This window comes from Chelonia mydas, chromosome 7, assembly GCF_015237465.2.
Source record: "Chelonia mydas isolate rCheMyd1 chromosome 7, rCheMyd1.pri.v2, whole genome shotgun sequence".
Classification (NCBI taxonomy): domain Eukaryota; kingdom Metazoa; phylum Chordata; order Testudines; family Cheloniidae; genus Chelonia; species Chelonia mydas.
The window spans coordinates 47,110,872-47,135,945 of NC_057853.1; the positions used below are offsets into that span (position 1 = coordinate 47,110,872).

Genomic DNA, 25,074 nt, shown 5'->3' on the forward strand with positions numbered 1-25,074 from the left:
GCCCAGGCCAAAAAGCCGCAGGGGTGGCTCAGGCTGGCGACGCCAAGGGACTCGGGGAGGGAACGCCACCTCCACCCCCCCAACTCACCTCAGTGAGCCACCCAGCCTATCTGTGTCGGGGAGAGAGCCAAAAAATCGGGAGGGGCTCACGATTCAGTTGTTAATTATGGTCAAATTCTTTAATCAACACACAAGTACTTTAATGGTTCCTAACATTCCTGTGCAGTGTTGGGGCCTCGAATGCAGGAGCCCTGGGCTGGCACAGGGGAACCAGAGGGGGAAATGGACCAGGCTAGTCCCTCACTGGGCAGGCACAACAGAGTGTAACAACCCAGCACGAAGTGTGTGCACGTGTGTGTGTATGTACAGTAAATTGCAAATTAACAGGGACAGAACTTTAAAAATACTGCTTGCGTCTGTACCAAGAGGCAGTGCCTGCTGTTCATCTCTCCCCCAAGAGCACCCTGCACCCCTGGTATTGTCTGGTGCCCATTTGTGTGGGAGCAGTATGGGGGCAGGGCCTTTCCAGTGCAGCAAGAGGGCTGGTGCCCATTGGCAAGGGAGCAGTGCCAGGATACAGGGACAGGGCCTCTCTGGTGCAGCGGTGGCCCTGATGCCTGTTGGTGGAGGAGCAGTGCAGGGATACAGGGTCTCTCCAGTGCAGCAGGGGGACTGGTGCCCATTGGTGGGGGCGCAGCGCCAGGGCACGGTCTCTCTGGTGCAGCGGGGGGACTGGTGCTTGTTGGCATGGGTGCAGTGCAGGGGTATGGGGGCACGGTCTCTCTGGTGCAGCGGGGGGACTGGTGCCTGGTGGCATGGGTGCAGTGCAGGGGTATGGGGGCACGGTCTCTCTGGTGCAGCGGGGGGACTGGTGCCTGTTGGCATGGGTGCAGTGCTGGGGCATGGGGGCACGGTCTCTCTGGTGCAGCGGGGGGAGTGGTGCCTGTTGGCATGGGTGCAGTGCTGGGGCATGGGGGCACGGTCTCTCTGGTGCAGCGGTGGCCCTGATGCCTGTTGGTGGAGGAGCAGTGCAGGGATACAGGGTCTCTCCAGTGCAGCAGGGGGACTGGTGCCCATTGGTGGGGGCGCAGAGCCAGGGCACGGTCTCTCTGGTGCAGCGGGGGACTGGTGCCTGTTGGTGGAGGAGCAGTGCCGGGATACATGACAGGGCCTTGCTGGAGCAATGGGACACTGGTACTCGGTTCGGGGGGAGCAGTGCAGGAATACAGGGCCTCTCCAGTGGAGCGGAGGGACTGGTGCACATTGGCGGGGGAGCAGAGCCAGGGTATGGAGCAGGGGCTCTCTGGTGCGGCGGGGGGCCAGGCCGCCCAGGGGCCGGGCCGGGGGCTCCTAACGGGACGGAAGAGGATGGCGGGGAGGGGGCGGTGCCGGGCGGGCCCTTGCTCTCGCGGCCGCTTTCCCCCCGCCCGCCCTGTCGGTCTCCATGGTGACGGCGTGGGGCCATGGCGGAGGCGGCCGCGCTGCTGCTGCCGGGGGAGGCCGAGGCCCTGGTGCAGGCGCTGCGGGGCGGCCCGCTGCGGAACACCGGGGACCAGGGGTCCGAGACGGGGCGTCCCCCGCGAAGCCGGGCTGGGGGGCGCGTCCCGGCAGAGTTGGGGGCGGGGTGTGGGAGAGTCCCCTGGAAGTTAAGGGGGCGGGATGTGGAGCGGGGCCCCCAGGAGAGATGGGCGGAGTGGCGTGCCCGGGGGGGGGGGAGGGATGTAAGGAGGGGGGTCCCCAGCTGAGTTGGGGGGCGGGGGGATTCAGGGGGACTTGAGGGGAGGGGGCAGTGTGTGTGGAGGCCCTGGGGGCTAAGGAGGGGCATGGGCTGAGTCCCCCGAGGGGAGGGGCATGGGGTGTGAGGGGGAGTGAGTCAAGGGGGGTTGTGTGGACTGGGGACGGATGTGAGTCCCCAGTGGGTTTGAGGGGTTGATCCTCAGGCAAAGGTGAGCCCCCACTGGATCTAGGGGGGTGGGCCTTTGATTGCAGGAAGAAGCCCTCCAGTTCCAGGGAACTCTTTGGGGATGTGATGAGTCCCTCAGAGGGGGGCAAGCATCCCACTGGGTTGGGGGTTAGTCTCTGAGTGGGGAAGGTGGCATGGAGAGGGGCTGGGGTACCAGGTGTGCCATGGGATGTGGACACTGACTCCCCTGCTCCCTAGATGGCTCCGGCAGCACGAGGCCATTGAGAAGCTGAACATACAGGCGATTCTGAGCGCCTCTGCCGGTCAGGAACAGCTCCTCATTGAGCTGCTGGTGAACTATGCTAAGGTGAGCACTCTGCAGGCCGCAGGGAGCTGGCGGGTAAGAGCACCCTCCTCCATGGGGAGAGCATCCAGCAGATGAGACAAAAAGGGAAAGCTCTGCAGGGCCCCATTCACCCTTCTCCCCCAACCAAGCTTAGGCAACCTTGCCCCCTACAGTGCCTAGTCCAAGTGGGCTCCTGCCTATTTCTTCGGTGAGATGCATCCACAGCCTAATTCACCTTACTGTCAGGGAATGTGTCCTGATATGGAGCCCAAATTTTCCTTTGTTCAGATACACTCTGTTGTACCAACCTAATCAAATTCTCTCCCTACTTGGCATCTGCACTCTTCCAATACTATGTTGTCAGCCCTGTCTGTGACACTGGACCTCAGTCGTTTAGCCACATTATAGATTCATAGATTTTAAGGCCAGAAGGGACCATTCTCATCATCTCGTCTGACCTTATGAATAACGTAGGCGATAGAGTTGCACCCAGTGATTCCTGCATCAAACCCATATCTCATGGTTGAGCTAGCGCATATTTTTTGAGAATGAGACAGCCAAGCTTGAGTTAAAGACTTCAAGTGACAGAGAATCAAGCACATCCCTAGATAAATTGGTCTGCCCATTGTTAAAAATGTGTGCCTTATTTTCTAGCCTAAATTTGTTACATCTTTGGCTCTTGTTCTCTCTTCCCAGTAACCCTCCTCAGCCCCCAAATCATAGTTGTTGCTGTCCTCTGTACTCCCTCCAGTTTGTCTATATTTTGGGTACAAAGGACCCCAGAACTGAACATTGAATGCAAGTTTGGTTACACCAGAGAGGGACTGTTGCTAAACAAAGTGAGTCTTTCTGTCCATGAGATCATGGGCTACGCTTATCTCTGATGTAACTCTGAAGTCAGTGGAGCTTATCTCGGAGGTGAGTTTGGTCACTTGGAAATGTTGCTGGTGTATTAGGAAATAGACTAGCAGAACTCTGCCTCCCTCCTTTACCTGCACCAGATATACTGTCCCATCTCATCCAATGGAAAGATGGGGACAGAAATGATTTCAGAAATGACTGTCAATGGGATGAAGCAAATAATACGATGATGAGGCACATGAAAGTACCTAGATGAACAGTGCAACAAAACTGCCAACAAGGAGAGCTGCCGTTTGTCCCAGCATCTTCTCCTCTAGAACTAAAATACTCATATGGCACTAGGCTTCTCTGTCCATTTTCTCTTGCCTGAAAGGTTTCACTTTCCACGGTCTATTCTTCTGTCCAGATCCCTACTCTCATCGAGGAATTGATCTCTGTGGAGATCTGGAAGCACAAGGTGTTCCCTGTGCTGTGCCAGCTGGAGGACTTCAAGCCAAAAAGCACCTTTCCCATCTACTTGGTGGTGAGTTCAGAGAGGTCTTGGAGAACAAACTTGCACAGTATTCAAGTGCATTGCCATGATCTGGAATGTCCTGCAGGGCAGTAGCACTGCATGGTACCTCTGCTTCAACAGGCATGCTTCACAAGACACCTTGTCCATATTCCATTAAAGTTTTTAACATGGTAGCTGCATGTGAGTCATTTTCACAGGCAAAACTCTTATGAAACACAAATTCTGTGGGACAGTCACTGCTCACTAGGGCTAGAGAGGCAAGACAGGTGGGCAGGGATAGTTCAGTGGTTTGAGCATTGGCCTGCTAAACCCAGGGTTGTGAGCTCAATCCTTGAGGGGGCCGTTTAGGGATCTGGGTCAAAAATTGGGGATTGGCCCTGCTTTGAGAAGGGGGTTGGACTAGATGAGCTCCTGAGGTCATGATATTCTATGATTCTAAGAGGTTTTAGGCAATGGCGTAATGATAAAATAACTTATCCTTATTTACATAGGGCCTTCTCAAGGATCCCAAAGAACTTCTTTTCACAAGGATCACTCCCTCCACCTTTGAAATGCTGCCCCCTCTTCCCCCCCCCCCCCATGGTGAAGCATTGCAGCTGTTTAACAGCACGCACAGCAACACTACCTAAGTTTAGGACAGGAAATGAGGAACGATCTCCTATCCAGTTGAAACTACAGTAGAAGTTCTGACAGCCAGCAGAATGTAGTCACCTATCCTAGATTTTGGCCAGGACACTGGGGTAACGGTTGTCCCTTTAGAAACAGCCATAGAATCTTGGATGACCAAAAGTTCTCAGGGCTGATATTTTACATTTCTTTCAAGCACTGAACGTGTATGGTATTCTGGCCATTTAACATGGCACTACAAATTTCTTGCTTCTAAAAGACAGCCTCTTTTCTGCTTTGAGTTTCATTGCCTTTTAGTTAGCACCGCTCACAGGTGTTCATGCTGTTGATTGACAGGACTCCACACTGTTTGCAACCAGCATGTATGTGAAGGAAGGACAGTCCAGTAAGTTCTTTGGATTCTAAGAAATCCTTCCACAGTCCTGTCTGCCCTGGACACTTCAACTAGGGCCACTAGCTAATGCTGGATCAGGGGGCACTTTCCTAGGAATTGTGATAGCAATAGACACTAATAGTGTATCTAGTCCAGTACTCTGGCTCTGATAGCAGCAAAAGATGGATATTTTAAAGCAGTGGTGGGCAACCTGTGGCCTGCGGGCCACTCACAGCCTGTCAGGGTAATTCGCTGGTGGGCCCCCAGACAGTTTGTTTACATTTGCACAGCTGCCTGCAGCTCCCAGTGGCTGTGGTTTGCCATTCCCAGCCAATGGGAGCTGTGGGAAGCTGCACGGGCCTCAGGGACGTGCTGGCCACCGCTTCCCACAGCTTCCATTGGCCGGGAATGACTAACCGCAGCTGCTGGGAGCTGCGGGCGACTGTGCAAATGTAAACAAATTGTCTGGGGACCCGCCAGTGGATTACCCTGATGGGCCGCAGGTTGCCCACCACTGTTTTAGAGGAAGGTGTAGAACTTCCTCCCGCACTACCTGTAATGCAGCTAATGTGCTCTTAGGATTCCAGGCATCTTCACAGCAACAGCTCCTGCCGTCTGATGGGATCTCTTGGGTTAGCGTTTCTCAAATGCGGCCATCGTGGTCGCATGCAGCCACCAGGGGCTTTTTGTGCAGCCACAGCCTCCTGGGCAGTGATTATTAACACTTCTTTGCGGCCCCCCGCTCCCCATGCCAACATACAAATATCACTTTTCACAGACACAGACTTACTAGCTAGCAAGTCTTAAAAAAAAAACCCCAAAAAAACAACCAAAAATGCAAAAGAAACAACAACAAAAACAGGAACGTGCAAAGCACATTATTTGGTTCTGTTCTGTTTAGGTCTAGTAAAGAATAGAAACAACTACATTATTTTTATTATTGAGTCTGCAATAAAAACCTACATAAATAAATTACAATGATTTGGACATGTATATTTGCATATTTATTTGTTTTTCCTAAAGTTAATTAATATTTTAGGAAAAATTGTCAGAGCGGCCACCAAAAAATTGTCCACACTCTGAGGCCACCAAAAAATGTCTTGTGAGACCCCCAGGGTGACTGGAAAGCGGTGGCCCTTTGCTGCTTTAAGAATTTCAGTGAAACCTCTTCACTGGCCCTTTTGGTGGTGGGACTGATCTCAGTAGCAAAAGACACACCTGTATCTCAGTGCACTAGTATTCTTCTAGTGAAGCCAGGAAAACTACTCCAGTAGAGGGGCCATACTGGCCATCTGCCAGGAACCAGAGGGTATCATTTGCATGATAAACTTGCAGACTGCAGTGATACAAAGGTTCAGACTCTGGCTTCCAGTTCGAAGTGCTCCAGCCTGCTCTCAGATGATGATGGAGCATTGCTTGCTGGGAGTCAGGACCTGTAGTTTCTACAGGCCACGTATCTGTATTCAAGGTGAGCCTGGCTAAGGACTCCATGGGTTGCATTTGCCTCATTGGCTGGACTTTTGGCTGCACCTGTGTTTGGGGCTACCTCAGTTACAGGCTGGATGCATATTACCATGGGCACTGTAGATGATGTTCCTCTGACCTTTGCTTTGTCTCCCCACATTCCCTCAGCTGCACCATGAAGCTTCTATTATTAACCTCCTGGAGACAGTGTTTTTTCACAAGGTAAGAGATGAGTTCTGCTGTGTTAAGTTAAGGGCCCCAGAATGGGGAAATCCCAGATGTGGTTTCAGGTCATGCATATGAAACATGGCAAACCTTTTCCAAAAGTTGCAATTAGAGAGGCAGTTGGAGTTGGCCCAAGGGAGAATGACAGCCTTAGCTATTGCAGTATTGAAAACCACTTATCCTGCGAGGATTCTAAGACCAGAATGGACCATTGTGATCATCTAGTCTGATCTCCTGTTTGCAATGGAGAAAGGGGAGCCAGTGGAGGAACTCAAAGAGAGGAGATGTGGTCAAAGTGAGGTCTAGAGAAATGATCTTTTCAGTCAGAATGCTTCTGCATAGCAGGGCAAGGTTACATTTGTCAAGGCCAGAAGAGGATGTTGCCGTAGTCGAGATGCAAGGTGATGAGAGTCTGGGCAAAAGTTTTGGCTGTGTGGGTGGATAGGGAAAGTTGTATCTTAGAGGTGTTAGGAAGGAAGAATCAGCAAGATTTAGACATAGCCTGGATGTGAGGACCTAGAGAGAGAGCTGAGTCAAAGATGACAACCGGCATTTGGGCCTGAGGGAGGATGGTGGCAGTGTCCACAGTAACTGAGAAAGGCGGGAGGGAGGGAGGGAGGCTTATGGGGTGAGAAAGATTAGGAGCTCTGTTTTGGTCATGTTGAGCTTAAGCTGATGGCTGGACACCAACATGGAGATGTCAGAGAGACCAGTGGAGAGTTTAGTTTGCACATAAGGAGACAAGTGGTGTAGTGGACAGATCATGGGAGTAGATTCCAGACCTGTGATGAAGTGGGAGTTTTTTGTAGTATTTTTATGAGTGTTATGTGTGCCTCAGTTTTCCCTATATTTTGTCTGGCTACCTGGGGTGTGGGGAAGTACTAAGTCTGCTGTCAGGGCCGGTTAAGAGAGCGAGGTGGATGTGTGTAACCTAGCTGTCTGAGCCAGGTTAAATGGGTCATTAAAAAAAGGACTGACTGAGGCCAGCCCCATATCAACAGAAAATCTGAGATGACAGTGAAAAGCCCAGGCACCAGGACATTGACACCTAGCAAACAGCAACCTAGAGGGAGATGGATTTCCCCACCTCACAGCAGGGAATCTGGGCACAGACCCCAGCTCCGTAACAAAGGACTGGAAGGTGTGAGGTGGGGGGATAAAGTGCTGGCTTCTGGAAGGAGTCAGGACTCTCACCTGGAAACTGACCAAGGAGGTCAGACTGTGGAGGAGAGACTGAACATGAGCATGGGATTCACTACAATTTAACTGGGGCTCTGGACTGACCAGAATGGACTATACTTTAACCTTCATTTCTCTGTGCTAACCTGAGGACTTCCAGATTCTATGTTCCTGGTGACCAATAAATGGCTACCGTGTTTTTAAAAGGCTGCCTGTGTCACTGTAAATACTGAGAGCATTGCACCCTGAAGGGCTAAAGTACAGCCTCCCGCAGGACTCTGGCTTGGCTGGATTCACTGCAGGGAGCCACCTAGAGAGACAAGGGACGCTGGTGCCAAAGGCCCAGGCTTGGAGGTCACAGACCTTCCCCTGTGGGATTGTGTGGATCCTTGGAGCCTGGCATGCTAAAGCTGTCACTCCCAGGAGACTAGTGACAAGCTGGAGCATAGACCAGACCCTGTGACAAGGCCCCCCTGAGTTCTAGTCCCAGTTCTGCCACTTTAAAGATAAAGCATAAAACCTCAGATAACTGAGAGTGTGGAAATACAGAATTAAGGCAACTCAAACAACCCATGTCTATAATGTTCAGCCTGAAGCCATAAGGTGGATCTCAATCAGTCCCCTGTGACACTGAGGTCTGCAGGTATTGGTGCAGTTGGAGAGGTGTTTTCTAATCAGAAGGCCATCTGAAAAATGATCTTTCTGAAGGGAATACCTTCTCCTCTCAAACAGCTCTCTGCTGCTCTCTTGTTGTGTAGGAGATCTGCGAATCCGCTGAGGACACCATTCTGGACTTGATTGATTATAGCTACCGGAAACTGACCCTGCTAGCAGCTCAGAGCACCAAGGGGGAGTTTCCAATCCACGAAAAGTTTCTGCCTGAGGATGTGACCAATGCATCATCAATGCAGGTGGGTTAAAAGTGCAAGTTCCCAACTTCCAGCAGGTCTGTCTGACCTTGTACTTGGAGGGAAGTTAAATTTCCATGACTGGGAAAGACCATAGTAATAGTCATGAAGGCCCTCATATCCAGATCCTGATGAATAAATCCACTCTACTTGGGCATTCCTCTATATGAATTTGGTGTTGGTGGAGGTCTCTTGATTGGTGATTTGTTCTCACAGGTGGCTCATCATGAGCAGAGACGGTGTTAGTTTTCCCACTCTGTCCTACAAGTGTGCTTCAACCATGACTTTATGAGATTCTCTCTAGGGGCAAGAGAGCAGTTCAGTTTCTATGAACCATTGTGTTTTTGACCTCTCTGCTAAGACTAGGAGTGTGGGAACCAGTCAGGATTAATTGCAATGGTATTTTTTTGAGATCTCTATAGGTTTCCACTTGGAACTGGCCTAAGACTCATTTCACACAGGCCACCCAGCCCGCACGAGATGGTAACAACTCAGTCTCTGTAGTCTTGGGCCAGTTTTGAACCAATGACCTAAGGAGAAAAAGGTCATGCCCAACCTCCTGAAGCATTCCCAGTTCTGGGTGTGTCATTATTGTTGCTCCATCACTTGTTGCTTTTTCAGTTCATTTTGGTGTGAGACAGTATTGTGCATCTGGGATTTTTTTTTTCCCTCAGTTCTTAAAATTCTTCTCTGTAAACAGGACATCAGAATCTTCTAGTAAAATGGATTTAAAGTGAGACACAGCAACCTCAGCAGTAGTCTCCAGAATTGCATTCACCCTTTGGCCTCCTGCCCGAACTTATGATCATCTTTCAAAGCTGGAGAGGAAGTCATGGGACTCCTGAGAACAGTAGGGAAGTGTTTCACCACTGGGCATTTTTCTTAACCCTTGGAGCTGGCCCAAGGGAGAATGACAGCCTTAGCTATTGCAGTATTGAAAACCACTTATCCTGCGAGGATTCTAAGACCAGAATGGACCATTGTGATCATCTAGTCTGATCTCCTGTTTGCAGTGGAGAAAGGGGAGCCAGTGGAGGAACTCAAAGAGAGGAGATGTGGTCAAAGTGAGGTCTAGAGAAATGATCTTTTCAGTCAGAATGCTTCTGCATAGCAGGGCAAGGTTACATTTGTCAAGGCCAGAAGAGGATGTTGCCATAGTTGAGATGCAAGGTGATGAGAGTCTGGGCAAAAGTTTTGGCTGTGTGGGTGGATAGGGAAAGTTGTATCTTAGAGGTGTTAGGAAGGAAGAATCAGCAAGATTTAGACATAGCCTGGATGTGAGGACCTAGAGAGAGAGCTGAGTCAAAGATGACAACCAGCATTTGGGCCTGAGGGAGGATGGTGGCAGTGTCCACAGTAACTGAGAAAGGCGGGAGGGAGGGAGGCAGGCTTATGGGGTGAGAAAGATTAGGAGCTCTGTTTTGGTCATGTTGAGCTTAAGCTGATGGCTGGACACCAACATGGAGATGTCAGAGAGACCAGTGGAGAGTTTAGTTTGCACATAAGGAGACAAGTCCTGAATGGAGAGGTAGATCTGTGAGTCATGGGCATAGAGATGGTAGACGAAGTCATATCCATTGCCTAGGATTGCAGTTGCTTTAGAGCACAGCATTCTCTGTCATCCTACCTAGCTCTCTGCCCTGATCACTCAGCTCCCTATTCCCCTAACGCAATGGACTCAGACTCTCATAGATTCATAGACTTGAATGCTCGAAGGAACCATCATGATCATCTAGTCTGACCTCTTGCACGTTGCAGGCCACAGAACCTTGCCCCCTCCCTACTCCTCTATTAGACCTCTAACCTCTGCCTGAATTATTGAAGTCCCCAAGTCATGATTTAAAGACTTCAAGTTGCAGAGAATCCACCATTTACACTAGTTTAAACCTGCAAGTGACCCATGCTAGAGAGGAAGGCAAAAACTCCCTCGGGTCACTGCCAATTTGACCTGGGGGGAAATTCCTTCCTGATCCCAGATATGACGATCAGTTATGTGGGCAAGATCCAGCAGCCAGACATCAGGAAATTATTCTCTGTAGTAACTCAGAGCCCTCCCCATCTAGTGTCCCACCACTCGCCATTGGAGATATTTGCTGCTAGCAGTCGCAGATCGGCTACATGCCATTGTAGGCAGTCTCATTGTACCATCCCCTCCATTAACTTATCAAGCTCAGTCTTGAAGCCAGTTAGGGTTTTTGCCCCCACTGCTCCCCTTGGAAGGCTGTTCCAGAACTTTACTCCTCTGGTGGTTAGAAGCCTTTGCCTAATTTCAAGGCTAAACTTCTTGATGGCCAGTTTATATCCATCCACTCAACCTGGGGAGGCTCCAGACGCGGGATCATGACGCTGGAGTTTACAGAAGGGATTCTGGGGTGGGTATCTGGAGGTGGGGCCATGCTAATGTTAGGATCTCTCAAATGGTGGATCAGGGCAGTTATTCCTTCCTTGGGCCGGCCTTGAGCGCTCAGCATCAGGACTGGGTAAATGATCTGCCCTACTGCAACCTGGCTATATGTGACACAGCCAACAGCAGCCTATGGTGTATGGTGTATGGGGAGCCTGGTGCATTCATGTCATGGACTAGCTGCTATCTTCAGGAGTGCTTACACCATTCAGCTCTCCGTCACTGAAAGGCGTTTGTGTGACTGCAGTTTACATTGATCTTGGGGAAGGAATCAGCTTTATGAGGCTTGGGCTTCCTAATGAGTCCTTGGCTACTGAGAGCCAGCTCATATGCTGCCTCCTTTGTTACTCTGCAGAAAAAAATCTAGCCCTATATTTGGTGTGCTTGTATGAGTCTGTGTTTTCACCCCCGCAGGAATTACAGAAGCAGGCAGAGATGATGGAGTTTGAGATCTCCCTGAGGGCTCTTTCTGTGCTCCGTTTCATCACTGATCAGGTAGACAGGTAAGCAGCTGGCTCACAGGAGAATCTAGAGATGAGCCTCGGAACTGGGGTGGGGTTGTTTAAGTCATTGCACTGGTCTGCGGGTGTCAGTCCTCCTGTGCTCAGGGACTGGGAGCATCAGTTCTGGCGTTAGTGCCCTGGTGTCTGGATCCTGCTGTGTGTAGTAGCTGGATGTGCAGATCGTGGCACTACAGCTCTGGCTGGCACTGAGAACTCAGTGTGCAGATTGGCCCTCAGAGTGAATCTTGCTGGGCATTTGGTTTGCAGATCAATCCTAGCAGCTGAAAGTATCAAACCTAGCACAAGGGGTTGGATCTGGCTTCAGCCGGTGACTGGCTGTGTGGACCCTGGTACTAGTGCCCTGGTGTATAGATCCTGCTATGCTTGGTGACTGGTTGTGTGGATCCTGGTGTGGGATCAGGCTGTTCTCAATGGCTGCTTGTGTGGATTTTGCCCCTGGTCTGACTGTAATTTATTTTATTTTGTCACTTTTGCTTCTCCCAGAGCCTTGGGACCATTTGTAATTGATCTCGTACTGCTCACAATAGGTGTTTTCACTAGTTCCTCCCTTGTTTCTCCACAGTTTGCCATTGAGTGCCCTGACACGGATGCTGAACACTCATAACTTGCCCTGCCTCCTGGTAGAGCTCCTGGAGCATTGTCCATGGAGCCGCTGCGAAGCAGGTATGAATCATGCGCTCATACCTTAGTGCATCCATGGGGCGGTAGCACTTTTTACCTGGAGCTTCATCTGGTAGGTGGCTCCCATATAGTGAGAAATATCTGAAAGCTCCTTTCCAGATTCAGTTCTCACTCTCCATCTTTCACATGGGTTTCCATCTGGCCTTCCCATCTCCCTCCCCTCCCATCCATGTACATGGGATCGCTTCCGGCATGGGACTGTATGTGCCCATTGGCTCAGCTCTTGAGCAGACGCCGCTCGGCTGGGATTGAGGAGCTGCACTTCCAAAAATGGTCCCTGCTTGTGGCTGTCTCTCATCCAAATCTGAGAGTTCCCAAGCTGATGTCCCCAATGCAGTAAAAGAGCACAATACAACCCTAATGTATCTGCCAGCCCCCTTCACCCACCCCATCCTGCCCTGCAGAGAATCCCATGCTCCTGTGAGCAGCAACAGGATCTGCTTAGAAAGACCTGGTTATCAGCCCACTTCTCCCTGGCAACTGTCCTCTTCCCACCCTTGCTGTGTGCGCTGAGGCCCCATCCAAAATGGAGTTCCAAACTGTTTAACAAGCATGCTTCCAGGCCACCTTAAAGTGGGTTCTGATACACTGGATCAGCTCAGTGTTGGCAGAGCTATCCTGGTTCAGAACCAGGCTGGCTAGTCCACACTCGCATTACAGGGATTCAGCCACAGCCAAGTATAAGCATGGTGGTTAATTTAGTCGCAAGGCCTATGTAGGCAGGACCACTAGCTACACAACACATCCCTGGAATGGCAAGTAAAGCCAGGTAAGTGTGGGAAGCACAGCCACGATCTCCTCCAGGAGTCCAAGCTGCTCCCAGAAGCTACACATCATCTTTGTTTGCTCTTGCCACAGACCCACGATCAGTTCTTCTGTTTTTTCTCTTCCCACAACGACCCTGGCCCTGAGCATTGTCTGCACTGCTATTCCTGAGTGAATATGCAGATGATAAAACCATGGGCTCTGTTCATCTCTCTTAGATCCTTATCTAGACCCCATCATCTGTCTCTGAGCATCTTACAATCTTTTAATATGTTTATTCTCACACACCTCTGTGAGGTAGGGAAGTGCTATTGGCCCCACTTTACAGAGGGAAACTGAGGTGCAGAGAGACTAATTGACTCGCCCAGGGTCACACAGGCAGTCTGTGCTGGAGCAGAGAATTGAACCAAGGTCTGAGTCCCTGCTCGCACCCTAACCACAGGGCCCTCTTTTCTCTGGTGTCTCGGTCTCACCCTCTGTCTTACTGGCTGTGTGTCTCAGGCAAGCTAAAGAAGTTTGAGAATGGAGCGTGGCATGTTGTGCCTCCTGAAGACCACGTGAGGATGACCAAGCTGGATGGGCAGGTGTGGCTCTCCCTCTATAACCTCCTCCTGAGCCCAGAATGCCAGCGGAAATACAACTTGGATGGTTTCAACAAGAGCCAGCTCCTAAAGGTACAAGACTTCAGTGTGCATAGTCATACATATACCCAGCATGGTGCCTTGGCACAGGGACCTTCCCGCAGGTATAGATGCCCTCTTGTCTTCACTTTAAAAATGTGCCAGGTGAGCATTTCCTGGTTGAAACCTGTATCCCAAGCTGGGAAATACCATGTCATCAGTTCCAAGATGGCTTCTTTGTTCATGCCAGTCAAGTTTAGAGGCAAATACCCCACCAACTGGCATGAATTAGCATCTTGTTGATCAGCAAAGTCCAAGGACAGAGAGGGCCATGGGGACTAGACTTACCCTAGAATGGTCTCTCCAGGCCAGGTTTGAGACCCATTGACAGGGTGTGTTGAGAAACTCAGACTGCTGCGTCAGTTTCTGTGGAGATATAGGGCCGCCAATCCAGCACCTTAGTGAGAATTTCACAAGTGGCTTGCTGAGGTGGAGAGGTTTGTTTTATTGCTTTAATTAGAGTTATGCCATTTATGGATTTAGTGCCTGTAGAAGGATGAGTCTGAGAGCACTAGAGCCACGCACCATGCTGGCAGGTGCTATACAAACTTCCCATAAATAGCTCTGCCAATGCAGCTCAGTCCTAGCCCACCGGCCCCCCTCCCGCTTTTCCTGTCCTGGGCTCCCATACAACTCTGACAATGCACCTCAATCCCAACACACAGCCCCCCCCTGCTATTCCAGCCCTGAGCTCCCCACACAATCTGGAAAATGCCCCTCAGTCCTCGCCCGCAGCACTTCCTGCAGTTCTAGGTACTGCAGGCTTTTGATACTGCTTAATACCTAGCTTTGCTCTTGATGTTGAGCAATGGAGTCCGGATGATTTTAGCCCTTGATGATGTTAACCCTTCTGTACACTCTTTCTCTTGCAGTTAGTGCTCTGCTCAGTGGGGCGTTGTTGAGCTGGCATGTGGCCACCTGGCCACTTTTCCAGCAGCTTGTTTTTTAACCAGTGGATTATTTCTTTGCCTTGTTCTGATCTCTCTCCTTTCACCCTCCTCTCTCCCTCTCTGGATTTAGCTCCGTGCATTCCTGACTGATGTCCTCATTGACCAGTTGCCAAATCTGGTGGAGATGCAGAGATTTCTGAGTCACCTCGTAGTGACAGAGCCTGTTCCACCCAAAAAGGACCTCATCCTGGAGCAGGTACCTCCAGCACCATCCCTCTCCCAAGGCCAGTCTGTCTCCTCCATTCCAGCTGCACAAGGCTGCTGCATTTCGTATTCGGTAGCGTTCTGTAATCCCATCTCCCGTTTCCAAAGGCAGAGTATATTCCCACCGCTTGGAGACCATGGTGCTGTGATGAGAGGGGGCACGTGCCCTGGCACTGAACCTGTACTTTGCACTCTTCTTTTACTGGCCCTACAACGGCATCCAGTGCTTTCTCATGTTAGTAATGGGCCTCTGCTCTATCAACTTAGGGGCTTGCTTCCACACAGGCTAGACAGGCAGCTGAGAAGCAGGGAGTTCGTCCTTGCATCAGGCGATGGTGATATGACAGCAAAGCCAAAATCACTGGAGCCCTGAGATGGAATTCTATATTATGGAGAGGAAGGATGGCTCAGTGGTTACGGCATTACCCTAGGACTTGGGAGAACTGAGTTCAGTCCTTGCTTTGCCACAGACTCCTTGGGTGAGTCACTCAGACTCTCTGTGCCTCAGTTCGCCATCTGAACAATGGAGATAATAGCCCTGCCCCCCCAAAAGGGGTGTATGAGGTCTGGATACACACACTGTAGATTGTGAGGTGCACAGCTACCATGGTAATGGAAGCCATATCGGTACCATGGGTCAAACTGCGCCTGCCTGTTCTTCTCACAGTACCTGGATGGGAGTCTTACACAGACTCCTGCTCACTCCGCTCCAGTAGCGTCTTTGTGGGACAGCCTTTGATTCATGCTGCAGCCAGGGCTGAGTGGGGAGCAAGGCAGCAGTCAACAATTAATGACATGACACTGGGTTATAAACCTCATGATTACACTGACTCTTTAGCAAGGTGTCTGAGTGGAGGGGGAGACACCAGCTGCCTCGCAGTGACAATTAACTCTTTGTTTACCAGAACCCTTAATTTCCTTTCCATGTATGGTAGGAGCCATGGAAGAGTTCCTTATTATGCACCCTGCCCTGGGACATTTGGCCCTCTACTCCAAGAGAGAAGGCCAGAAAAGTTGTGCCACTCAAGCAACTTGATTGCAAGTGCCTTGGTGTTAATATTGAAATCTCCTTGAATTCTGGGAAGTTTGGGAGTTGAGTAAGGGGTGCGGGATGGGTCCTTGGTTTTGTAGCATGTGCCTTTGTAATTTGCATTGCATCCTTCACAGAAGCATATCCTCAAATGTATTTAAGTGCTCCATAAAAGCTAGCAGGGAGAGAAGGAAACCGAGAGGCATGTAATGGGGAGAAGACAGGTGCATTCAGACGGGATTTGCAAAGAGATGGGAAAGTGGAGACTCTTCCAGATGGCAGGCGCTCCAAACGAGAAGGCTCTTATATCCAGAGCGGCAACTTTGTGGAGGGTCAGAGGAGTGCTGAGTGGAGGAATGGGATGGGGAAAAGGGAGAGAGACATTGCACTTAAAGTTGGCTCGAGGGGTTTAATAACAGAGGGCAGTTTTGACCTGGACCTTGATTAGATTGAGGTCGGATACTGTAGCCACACCTCTTTATGTGTGCCAGCATCATTCTGCACCGGCTGGAGTCCAGAGAGCTGGGAGGCTGTAGAGGAGGAAGGTGTGCAGTAAACCAAGGGCCAAGGGATGATGATGATTTTGGTAAGGATGGAGTGGAGGTAGGTAGGATGTCACTCTCCGCTCCCACATCTGGCCAGCCCAGAGTGAGTTAGCAATGCAGAGGCTGGCAGCTATCGCTCTGGAGGGTTTTGTGTGGCCTTTCAATGTGCTGCCGTTCTAATCTCGTCAATCTCCTTTTCAGCTTGCATCACTAGCCTCATGCATGTAATTGGAATTCAGCATCTTGAGTGGGTTGGGCGAAGCCAGCTGCAGTCACACATGCTGATCACGCATCCTGCCCAATGAACTCACCCACTGTCACTGTGCCAAGCGATGATGAAAAAGGCTTTTTCCACTGGTTGCTTCTCAGAGAGCAGTCCTTCTCTCACCATCTCTGCTTGGCTGTTTTATTCTGCAGGGATGACAGCTCCTTTGAAACAGGTTTCAGAGTAGCAGCCGTGTTAGTCTGTATTCGCAAAAAGAAAAGGAAATACTTTTACTTTGTGTAATGACTCAACCGCTCCCAGTCTCTATTCAAGCCTAAGTTAATTGTATCCAATTTGCAAATTGAGTCATTACACAAAGTAAAACTATTTCCCCTTGTTTGTTCTCCCCCCCCCCCACCCCCACTGTTCCTCAGACGTTCTTGATAACTGCTGGAAATGGCCCACCTTGATTATCACTACAAAAGGTTTTCTTCCCCGTCCCCCCCCTCCACTCTCCTGCTGGTAATAGCTCATCTTAAGTGATTACTCTCCTTACAGTGTGTATGATAACACCCATTTTTTCATGTTCTATATGTATATAAATCTCCTCACTGTATTTTCCACTGAATGCATCTGATGAAGTGAGCTGTAGCTCACGAAAGCTTATGCTCAAATAAATTGGTTAGTCTTTAAGGTGCCACAAGTACTCCTTTTCCTTTGAAACAGCAGCTTTTCTTCTGGAGTCTGAGCTCCGTGCTCTGTTCTTGGCTGGCATTTGCTCTTTTGCACTGAAAGGCTCTTGAGGGTGTTTCTGTTCAGAGAAATGATGAGTGGAAAAAGTTCTCAGTTCAGGGAGTAAGATCAAATCAGGCAAGAGATTCTGGAGTGCTGGGTTCAGGTCCAATCTGGGCCTGTCCCTGTCCCCCATCCCCACCCCCCCAAGCTTGGTGAGAGTGCTTCATGTTACTGGATTTCAAGCCCTGCTGCTGATCTCTCACTCCCAAGGATTAGAGGGAGGCATAGCCTTATTTCACTTAGCCCTTATCGCCTCTGTCAGTGCAGGAATCTGAAAGAAGTCTTATCACCTCCATCCTCCTGGAGAGAAGGGAGGCTGGGGCTGACATGGGAATTCAAGGAGTGTGTGGGTGGAAGGGAGGAAATTAGGAGAATTTAAGGAGGCAAATGCACTGGGAAGATGCAGCAGGTCCGGGGGATCAAAGCACTCCCCAGAATAAATGCTGTTCACAACTGAGCTTTCCCTTCAGTGTCATGCAGCTAGGAGGCATGTGCTATGGCCTCTTCTCAATAAACTCTGAGAAGGGGTTCGTCTCATAGCAGACTGCTGTTGCTTCTGCAGATCTGCCACATCTTCCTCCACCCCCTACATGCACAACTGTATCTATATGTGTACAGCTCCCTTCAATCTGTACACACACAGATATGTCACATCTTCCTTCAGCTCCTACACACACTTGTGTATACACAGAGATCTGTCATCTTCCTTCCCCCCTGCGCATGGGCGGTGGGTGAACAAGCTGTTGGGGGAGGCTAGCCCCAAGCCCTTCCCCCTCTGCCCGAGGCCCTGCACCTCCCCCTCCCCTTCTGCCCCCTCTTCCCTGCTGGAGCCCAGAGCATCCCCTGCCCCTGTGGCTGCCAGGCCCCCTGCGCGGCCCCAGCAGCCCCAGCCCTGGAGTGCTGGTCAGGCAGCGAGGCTGGAGCACCCCCAGCCTGGGGCAAGTGGCTTGCCCCAGCACCCCCAGCCCCAGAACACCGGGTGGGCAGCGTGGCTGGAGCACCCCCGCCCCGGAATGCCGGGTGGGTGGCACAACCAGAATGCCCCCCCCAGCACCAGGCGAGTGGCTTGGCCCCAGTGCCCCCCAGCCCCAGAGCACTGGGCAGGCAGGCGGCGTGGTCCCAGCACCCCCAACCCCAGCGCTGGGTGGTCGGCACCGTGTGGCCCCAGCCCCAGCACCCCCAGCCGTGGGCCTTGCGAGCACCAGCTCCAGTTTGCCTATCCCAGACTCGGCTGCAGAAGAGCAGGAAGGGGAACTGGAAGCAGGCAGGAGGAGGTCTGGGGGTGGAGCGCGGGCAGGGCCACGCCAGGCTGTTTGGAGAGGCACAGCTTCCCCCAGCCTATGATACCCGCTGCCCATGGTCCTGTGTGCAAATGTGTGTGTACAAACAGCTCTGTCACATCTTCTTTTAGCTCCCTACACACACATTGGTCACCTCTTCCTTCATCCCACATACAGCCTTCATCCCTGCTTCCTGCTCTCATACAAGTCCATGCTTATCACCTGCCTGAGCTACACTGACCCCAGGCATTGTTTCTGCCCCTGCATGTCCTGCCCCAGAATCACCCCCATATTGGCAGGCTTATAATGCTGGGACAGGACTCTCCTCTCACCCTTTTTGCTGTCCCGACAGGTTCCCGTCATCAGGGACCGCATTGTCAAAGAGAACTCTGGGAAGTGGCAGGCGATCGCCAAGCACCAGGTGAAGCACATGTTCAGCCCCTCAGAGGACGAGTTGAAACACCTAGCGTGCCGGTAAGATCCCAGCTGCTGTATGGTGAGCGACCCTGAGCTCCCTCTTGCAGGAGAGCCCGTTTGCAAGGCCAGTCCCTATTTTCCTCTTGTGCCATGAGGCTGCTAGCTACAGGAGGCCCAGCACAGCCATGGTCCCAATGAGCAGGGGCTTCTTGACAAGAGAAAATAGCCAGCATAAGTTTCACTGCCCTGGGGAGGACTGAGATACTGAGCGATGCAGTAATCCTAGCCTGTGGCAGGAGGTCCCTTTGGAGAGTGGGATGGGAGGGATAGCGGGGTCAGACCTAAAGGCTCCATCCTGTGCAGGACAGGCACCACCTTTCACATCATGAGTCTCCTGCTCTAGGTGCTGATGCCTGCTTTCTATCCCCAACCAGATGGGCACGGACATACAACCTGGATGTGATTGAGGCTCTCGTCCCAGAGAAACCCAAGTGCGGGCTGTGCGGCTCGGAGGCAACAAAGCGCTGCTCTCGCTGCCAGAACGAGTGGTACTGCAAACGGTAATGATCCTTAGCATTGTCTGGTCTGTCAGAGCTCCGTGCTGCCCTCAGGGCTTAGCTGGGATCTCACCTCTCCCTTGGGCACGCAGCTGGTACTAGAGTCCTGCTGTGAGACCTGGCCATGCCAATGCTGGTGCTTACTGTTACCTGAATGATGCTGGGTTTAGCAGCCCTGGCTGGTCTCTGCACCTGTCATGATGGGGGTGGGGGGTGTTATACCCCATGCACCTGGGCTTCATGACTGCCATGGAGTTTCCAATCAGTGCATGAATTCACAGCCCCTAACCCTCTGATCAACATCACTGGAACTGTGAAGTCAGCTGTCTTTGCACCACAGTGAATCTCCACGGGGGTCAGTTATGTCACAAGCCGGAGCAGAAGCAGCCTTTCCATGTTCCCTTTTATGAAGATCCAAGTGAATTTTGTGCTGATGCTGGAAGGTGCTAGGCTGAGACCCCAGAGTCCCCTGTTTATCCACAACAAAAGCAGCTGCGTGAGATTCCCCACCTTAACCTCTCCTCAGTGAATGTGCTTCACCTTATACCTAGAGGGAACCACCCTGGGTGGGAATTCAGTGTCCTTGGCCTCTTTGGGACTCCTTAGCCTCATTGCTGAGACTAGCAGAGGGGACCAGTCAGTGACAATGGCTATGGGCAATTGACCACTACAACAGGTACCCCTACTCTGTTTCACACAGACCACTGAACCACGGGTAGATGGTAACAGGTTTTGTCCCTGGCTGGCCCTTATTTAAAGCAGACATGTAGAGCTGAAGGCCTTCATAGCGCATACCAACCCCCTGACCCAGTTCCCAATGTGTTCCTTTCTACCACTGCCCCTCTGTCCCCTTTCCCTTTGCAGGGAGTGCCAGGTGCAGCACTGGCAGAAGCACAAGAAAGCGTGCAACCTGATGGCTGATGCCCTGAAGAAAACAAAAGAGGACTTGCAAGTGCAGCCATAATGCAGAACCGGAGCCTTCCAAAGAGAGACTACTTCTCCCCGGCATTCCAGCAATCCAAGAGCAAAGGGTCGCCAGTTAGAACTGGAGACAGGCAACCCCTTGTTCATCTAACCTGGGCTCAGTGCACCAGTGCTGCCTGCCTCCTGTGTAACTGGGCATGCTGCAGTAGTGCATGGGCTGCTCCAGATCCCAGCCTTGCAGCCAAGGACAGTAGGGCCAGATCCACTACCATGGGATCATGCTCAGCTCAGTGGGATGCATCAGCCACTGGCCGACACAACTGATGCCTCCCTCTAGGCAGCTAGGAAAATTGCCTGCTGAGATTGGGAGCCTTGATTCTCTCATACCCCATTCTGTCTCCTAGTTTCTGAACCCTTCCTTGCTTGAGAACAGGCTGCTCCTGACCTCGGTGACGCGTTTATGCTAAGCAGCTTTTTCCGTGCTGTCACCCGTGACTCAGAAGCAGCTTGTGTCACCGGGCATCCTGCTCGGAGCAGGTGCCACCTGCAGTCATGCAGCATGGCAGTGAGCACTGATCTCGCCACTCTGCAGCAGCAGCACCACCATGGCAGCTGGCAAGTTTGGAACCAACCACTGACTGCTGCTCTCACTACCTGCTGCTGGGAATGCACCACGGGCCTTAAGGAAAATACGTTTTCTGCTCCCAAGGCTCAGAGGCCAGCAATAGCCACACTGGGCTCAGAACCTCTTCTGCTGGGACTCCCACCTCCCCCCCCGCTACAATTTGTTCTCCAGTAAATGGGTTGAGCCACTAACCATCTTGTTCTCATTCATCTCCCTTCTGCAACACTCTGCAGCAGCCACCCTAGAGATGACAAAACCACTTCCTCACTTATTTCCTGCATCATCCTACTGGGGAGGATTTTATAAATCCCATCTCTGCCAGTAATGAGTTTACAAGGTCTCTCTTGATGCTCAGATGCCAGTCAGGGCCATACATGCAGGGAGGGAATTGCCCAGGAAGTGACATCGTCTGTGCCTTCCTTATCTAGGTGCTCACTTCTATAACATCCTTGCACAGACCTTGCAGTGTAGACTGGGGGAGGGGCAGGGAAACGGATGTGGTTAGGACAAATACTTCAATTTTCAAAGGCTCATTGTTTCATGGTTGAGAGCATAATGCGGTGTCTTGGTGGCTACCGAGGGACTTGCCTCCCGCTCTGGGATTTTCTCTGCATTGTAGTGAGAAATGAAATGAACAATCAGTTCCATCCAGAAAGCAGCCCAAGTCATGCTCTTTGTGTCAGCCCTGGTCATCCAAAGTCGTGTTCTGGTCAGAATGCCAAGGATCAGTCCCCATGCAGCTTGTCTTAAGTCATGTTTGATATTGATCTTCCTGCCCCCCCCCCCCCCATGCTGAAAACCCTGCAGCTAAGCTCATGAGTAACTTCCCCAGTTGTTTGGGTCATGCTATGAGGTGTGCTGGCTCCCTCAGTGTTAGCCTCCAATGAGCCTGAATCCTGCCAACTCAATCCTGTTAATGACCATGTATGTGAATGCAGTGTAGTTGTAGCTGTGTTCATCCCAGGGTATGAGAGAGACAAGGTGGATGAGGTAATATCTTTTGTTGAACCCACTTCTGTTGATGAGAGAGACAAGCTTTCGAGTTACACAGAGCTCTTCTTCACGTCTGGGAAAGGTACTCCCAGCCTCACAGCAAAATGTAAAGTGGAACAGATTTTTAATGTCTAGCAGAACTTAAATTCATTACTCTGTTAGACACTAAAAATCGTGGACTGAACAGAGACTGGATGTATGGTTTGTTACAACAATCTGTAACCTACTAACTCCCCTCTTTTAGTCCTATGGCTGCCGAGGTGTTAACAGACCACTTCACCTTGAATGGTCCGTGTAGTGGGGCAGTTGCCTCACTCCTGGAGAACAGGGGTTAAAAGCAGCCAAGCTAGGCTGATTGGGGAAGCAGCCACAGCTGTGGCCAGCTCAATCGGGGCCCAGCTGGCCCTTATAAGAGGGCTGAGGGCAAGACGCTGGAGGAGTCTCACTCTAGTCCTGGAGTGGGAAGGGCTAGCTGCCTGGCAGCAAGGTACCTTAACTGGAGCAGTGCTGGGGAATAGGGCAAGGGAACTGGGGAGCTCCAGCCTGGTAAAACCCCAGGCCTACAGAGGTACTGGGGCTGCAGAGATACAGCCTGGGGATAGGCAAAGGCAGCAGGTCCTAACCCCTTGCCAATGATGAGTGGCCATTACAGACTTCAGTCTGCCCCAGTGAGCGGGGGCTAGATGATGACTGGCAGTAGCCACTGAGGCAAGGTGGGTTAAGAGGTGGGAGGGGAAACCCAGAGTGTGGGGGTACTGCTGGGGGCAGAACCCCGAGGTAAAGGGACGCGGGGCTTGAGGCAGGTGAGACACCAGCCAACAGAGGGCGCTCTGGGCTGGAGTTGAGCTAATTCCCAAGACGACCAGCAGGAGGCGCCGTGCTGGTGAGTCTTCACTTCGCTTCAGTCCCTTAGAATATGTGCTAACTACCTACGCTAAACAATCTTATGCTCATACACCTTGTCTCGCTAATGACCATGTGGACGGTTACAACAAATAGTCCTGCAAGAGTTGTCCCAGGGCATCGTGTAGCTGCAAAAGTGGCCTCTCTGGCTGTCTGTCTTTCACTGAACCCCAGGTCATCCTGCCCAGAAGCCATGGGCTTATATAAATATGCCTCCAGAAAAGGAGAGAAGGCTGCTTCTGCTAGATTGGTTTGATGTTAGAGATAGGTCTAAGCTAGTTGAATCAGGAGCCAGACTTACCTGAACGCTCGAGATGTTAGATGCTGTGGTTTGCTTCCACCCATGATAAGTAAAGCAGTGAAGTTTGGATCCGGCTCTGAACTCTTCTGAAGGCTGTGCTGTTCTCACCTGAACTTTCAGCTTAGTCTCCTCTCTATCTGATGCTTTAGAAAAAGTGAGGCTGACCACTCCCCAGTGTTCAAAAAGCATGAATTAGGCCCCCAAAATAATGAGTGGCTTAAAAAACAAGATTTTTAAAAATAACCAGTGCTGGTCTTTCACCCTTTAGTGGCCATGTTATCAAGGTTTTCTCCACAACCACAAGGGCTAGAAACGTACTTCTCTTTTAAGTGTGAGCCGAGATGCTCTGTTAATCGTTTGACTCCGGGAGCTGGGGCTTTAAGAAAATCACCAAGTATCTTGAGACTCACGATAAAATCCCAAGTGTCAGCAATCATGGAACAAGCAAAATGAACGGGAAATACCACAAGTATGTGCAAAAACTAGGTAATGGAAGTGGGGCTGGGAAGTCAAACTCCTGGAAATGTCCTGTGGGGGTGTTTGAGGCCCACGTCACCTGTTTCTGGATGCGGCTCTTGGACAGATGCTAGTTAGACAGAGATGTTTGTTGTTCTAAAGAGCTGGGCAGAAGGATCCAGCCTGTGACTTTAGAGAGCAGTTTTTCTTTTGTGGATGTTAGATTCAGCATTTTCTTTAATCTTTCCTTGTAGATAAGCATGAATGTAAACAAGAGCAGGCTGGGCCAGGCCAATCTAGAGGGACAGGGGCTCTCTTATCACAGGCTCTCCCAGCTTCCCACACTTTAGATCTTCCTCTTCCTTCAACCCTCTCAACCCCTTCCGGGCATCTCAACTGGCCCTGGGTTTGCCCCAGTCCTATCCTGGAGGAACGGTCAGGAGCAATGTTCCCTCTAATTTTTGACAGGCATTTTATTCTGTGCAAATTGTTGTGCTTCTGTGCACATTTTTGTGAGCATGGTGTTTTGCCATGTGCGAGGGGTTTCGGATCTGTGTGTGCGCACCCACAGCTTAGAGGGAACAGTGATCAGGAGAACTACACTGAAAATTGTGAGGTGCTCAGAGACCACACTAACGGGGGCTACAGACAGACATTCCCCCCCTCCCCCCCCCGGCCGCTTTCTGTGTGGAGGGCAGTGACTGGGAATTAGAAAGTACCAGTTGAGATTGATCTGGTTTAGAAATTCCTGCTTTTAGCCATACATGTGATAGAGGCTGAACTGGAAGAGCAGAGAAATATGGCAATGTTCGGGCACCAAACAAAGAGGGAACTGGCTGCCACCAAACTTTCTCTGTCAGAAGTTGTTGACTCATCATCCATGATGTGATTTTACAATCTGGGTGCTTAATGTTTAGTGGAGCAGGAAATAATCAAGTAACAGGCTGCTTTGAAATGCTTCTAACTTTTCAAAAGTGCACACAAGGGAACCTTTTCCATGCTGAGATACAGCCACCTCTGGGGTGGACCTCTGCACTGTAAGGGAAACCTTTAGGCAAACCACAGCTGTAACATTACCTGTTTCACTCAGATCTTTTTGCCCTGTGTGATCTTTGAGGCCCTCTAAGAGCTTGAGTTTTGAAAGGTTTGGCCAGAAGATCACATGTTGAACGAACAAAACATGAAATTCAGTGTATGAGGCTCTGGAAGATGAAGGCCTGAGCTGATCAAGCTGGGCTTTGAATTTGTGGGTCTATTTTCAGTCAGGATGCTTAAGTCCCCTCCCTGCCTTTGTAGAGCAGGTCCTTAAAAGGGGAAGGGGCCATGTGGTCAGGAGTGCACTCACAAGCTTGTACCTTCTGTGAAGGCCCTTCACCCGGACCGCCTGGCCAGTGGTCCGCTGCGTTGCATTCCATCGTGCCTTGGGAAGACTTCC

General features: G+C 51.1%; 1 protein-coding gene across 2 annotated transcripts; it reads left to right on the forward strand.

Moving 5' to 3' along the window:
- Positions 1 to 992: 992 nt before the first annotated feature.
- ZMYND10 (zinc finger MYND-type containing 10) lies at positions 993 to 21,774 on the forward strand. Of its 2 annotated transcripts, none has more exons than XM_043552320.1 (12): positions 993 to 1,285; positions 2,162 to 2,270; positions 3,517 to 3,633; positions 6,257 to 6,310; positions 8,251 to 8,403; positions 11,219 to 11,307; positions 11,891 to 11,991; positions 13,276 to 13,448; positions 14,475 to 14,600; positions 18,816 to 18,937; positions 19,315 to 19,440; positions 20,302 to 21,774. In XM_043552320.1, exons 1-12 carry the CDS (start codon positions 1,008 to 1,010, stop codon positions 20,399 to 20,401), a joined length of 1,548 nt encoding a protein of 515 aa, XP_043408255.1. In that variant the 5' UTR covers positions 993 to 1,007; the 3' UTR covers positions 20,402 to 21,774. The 2 variants fall into 2 exon arrangements, with proteins under 2 accessions (XP_043408255.1, XP_037761486.1); XM_037905558.2 differs by lacking the exon at positions 993 to 1,285 and adding an exon at positions 1,377 to 1,558.
- Positions 21,775 to 25,074: the final 3,300 nt, after the last annotated feature.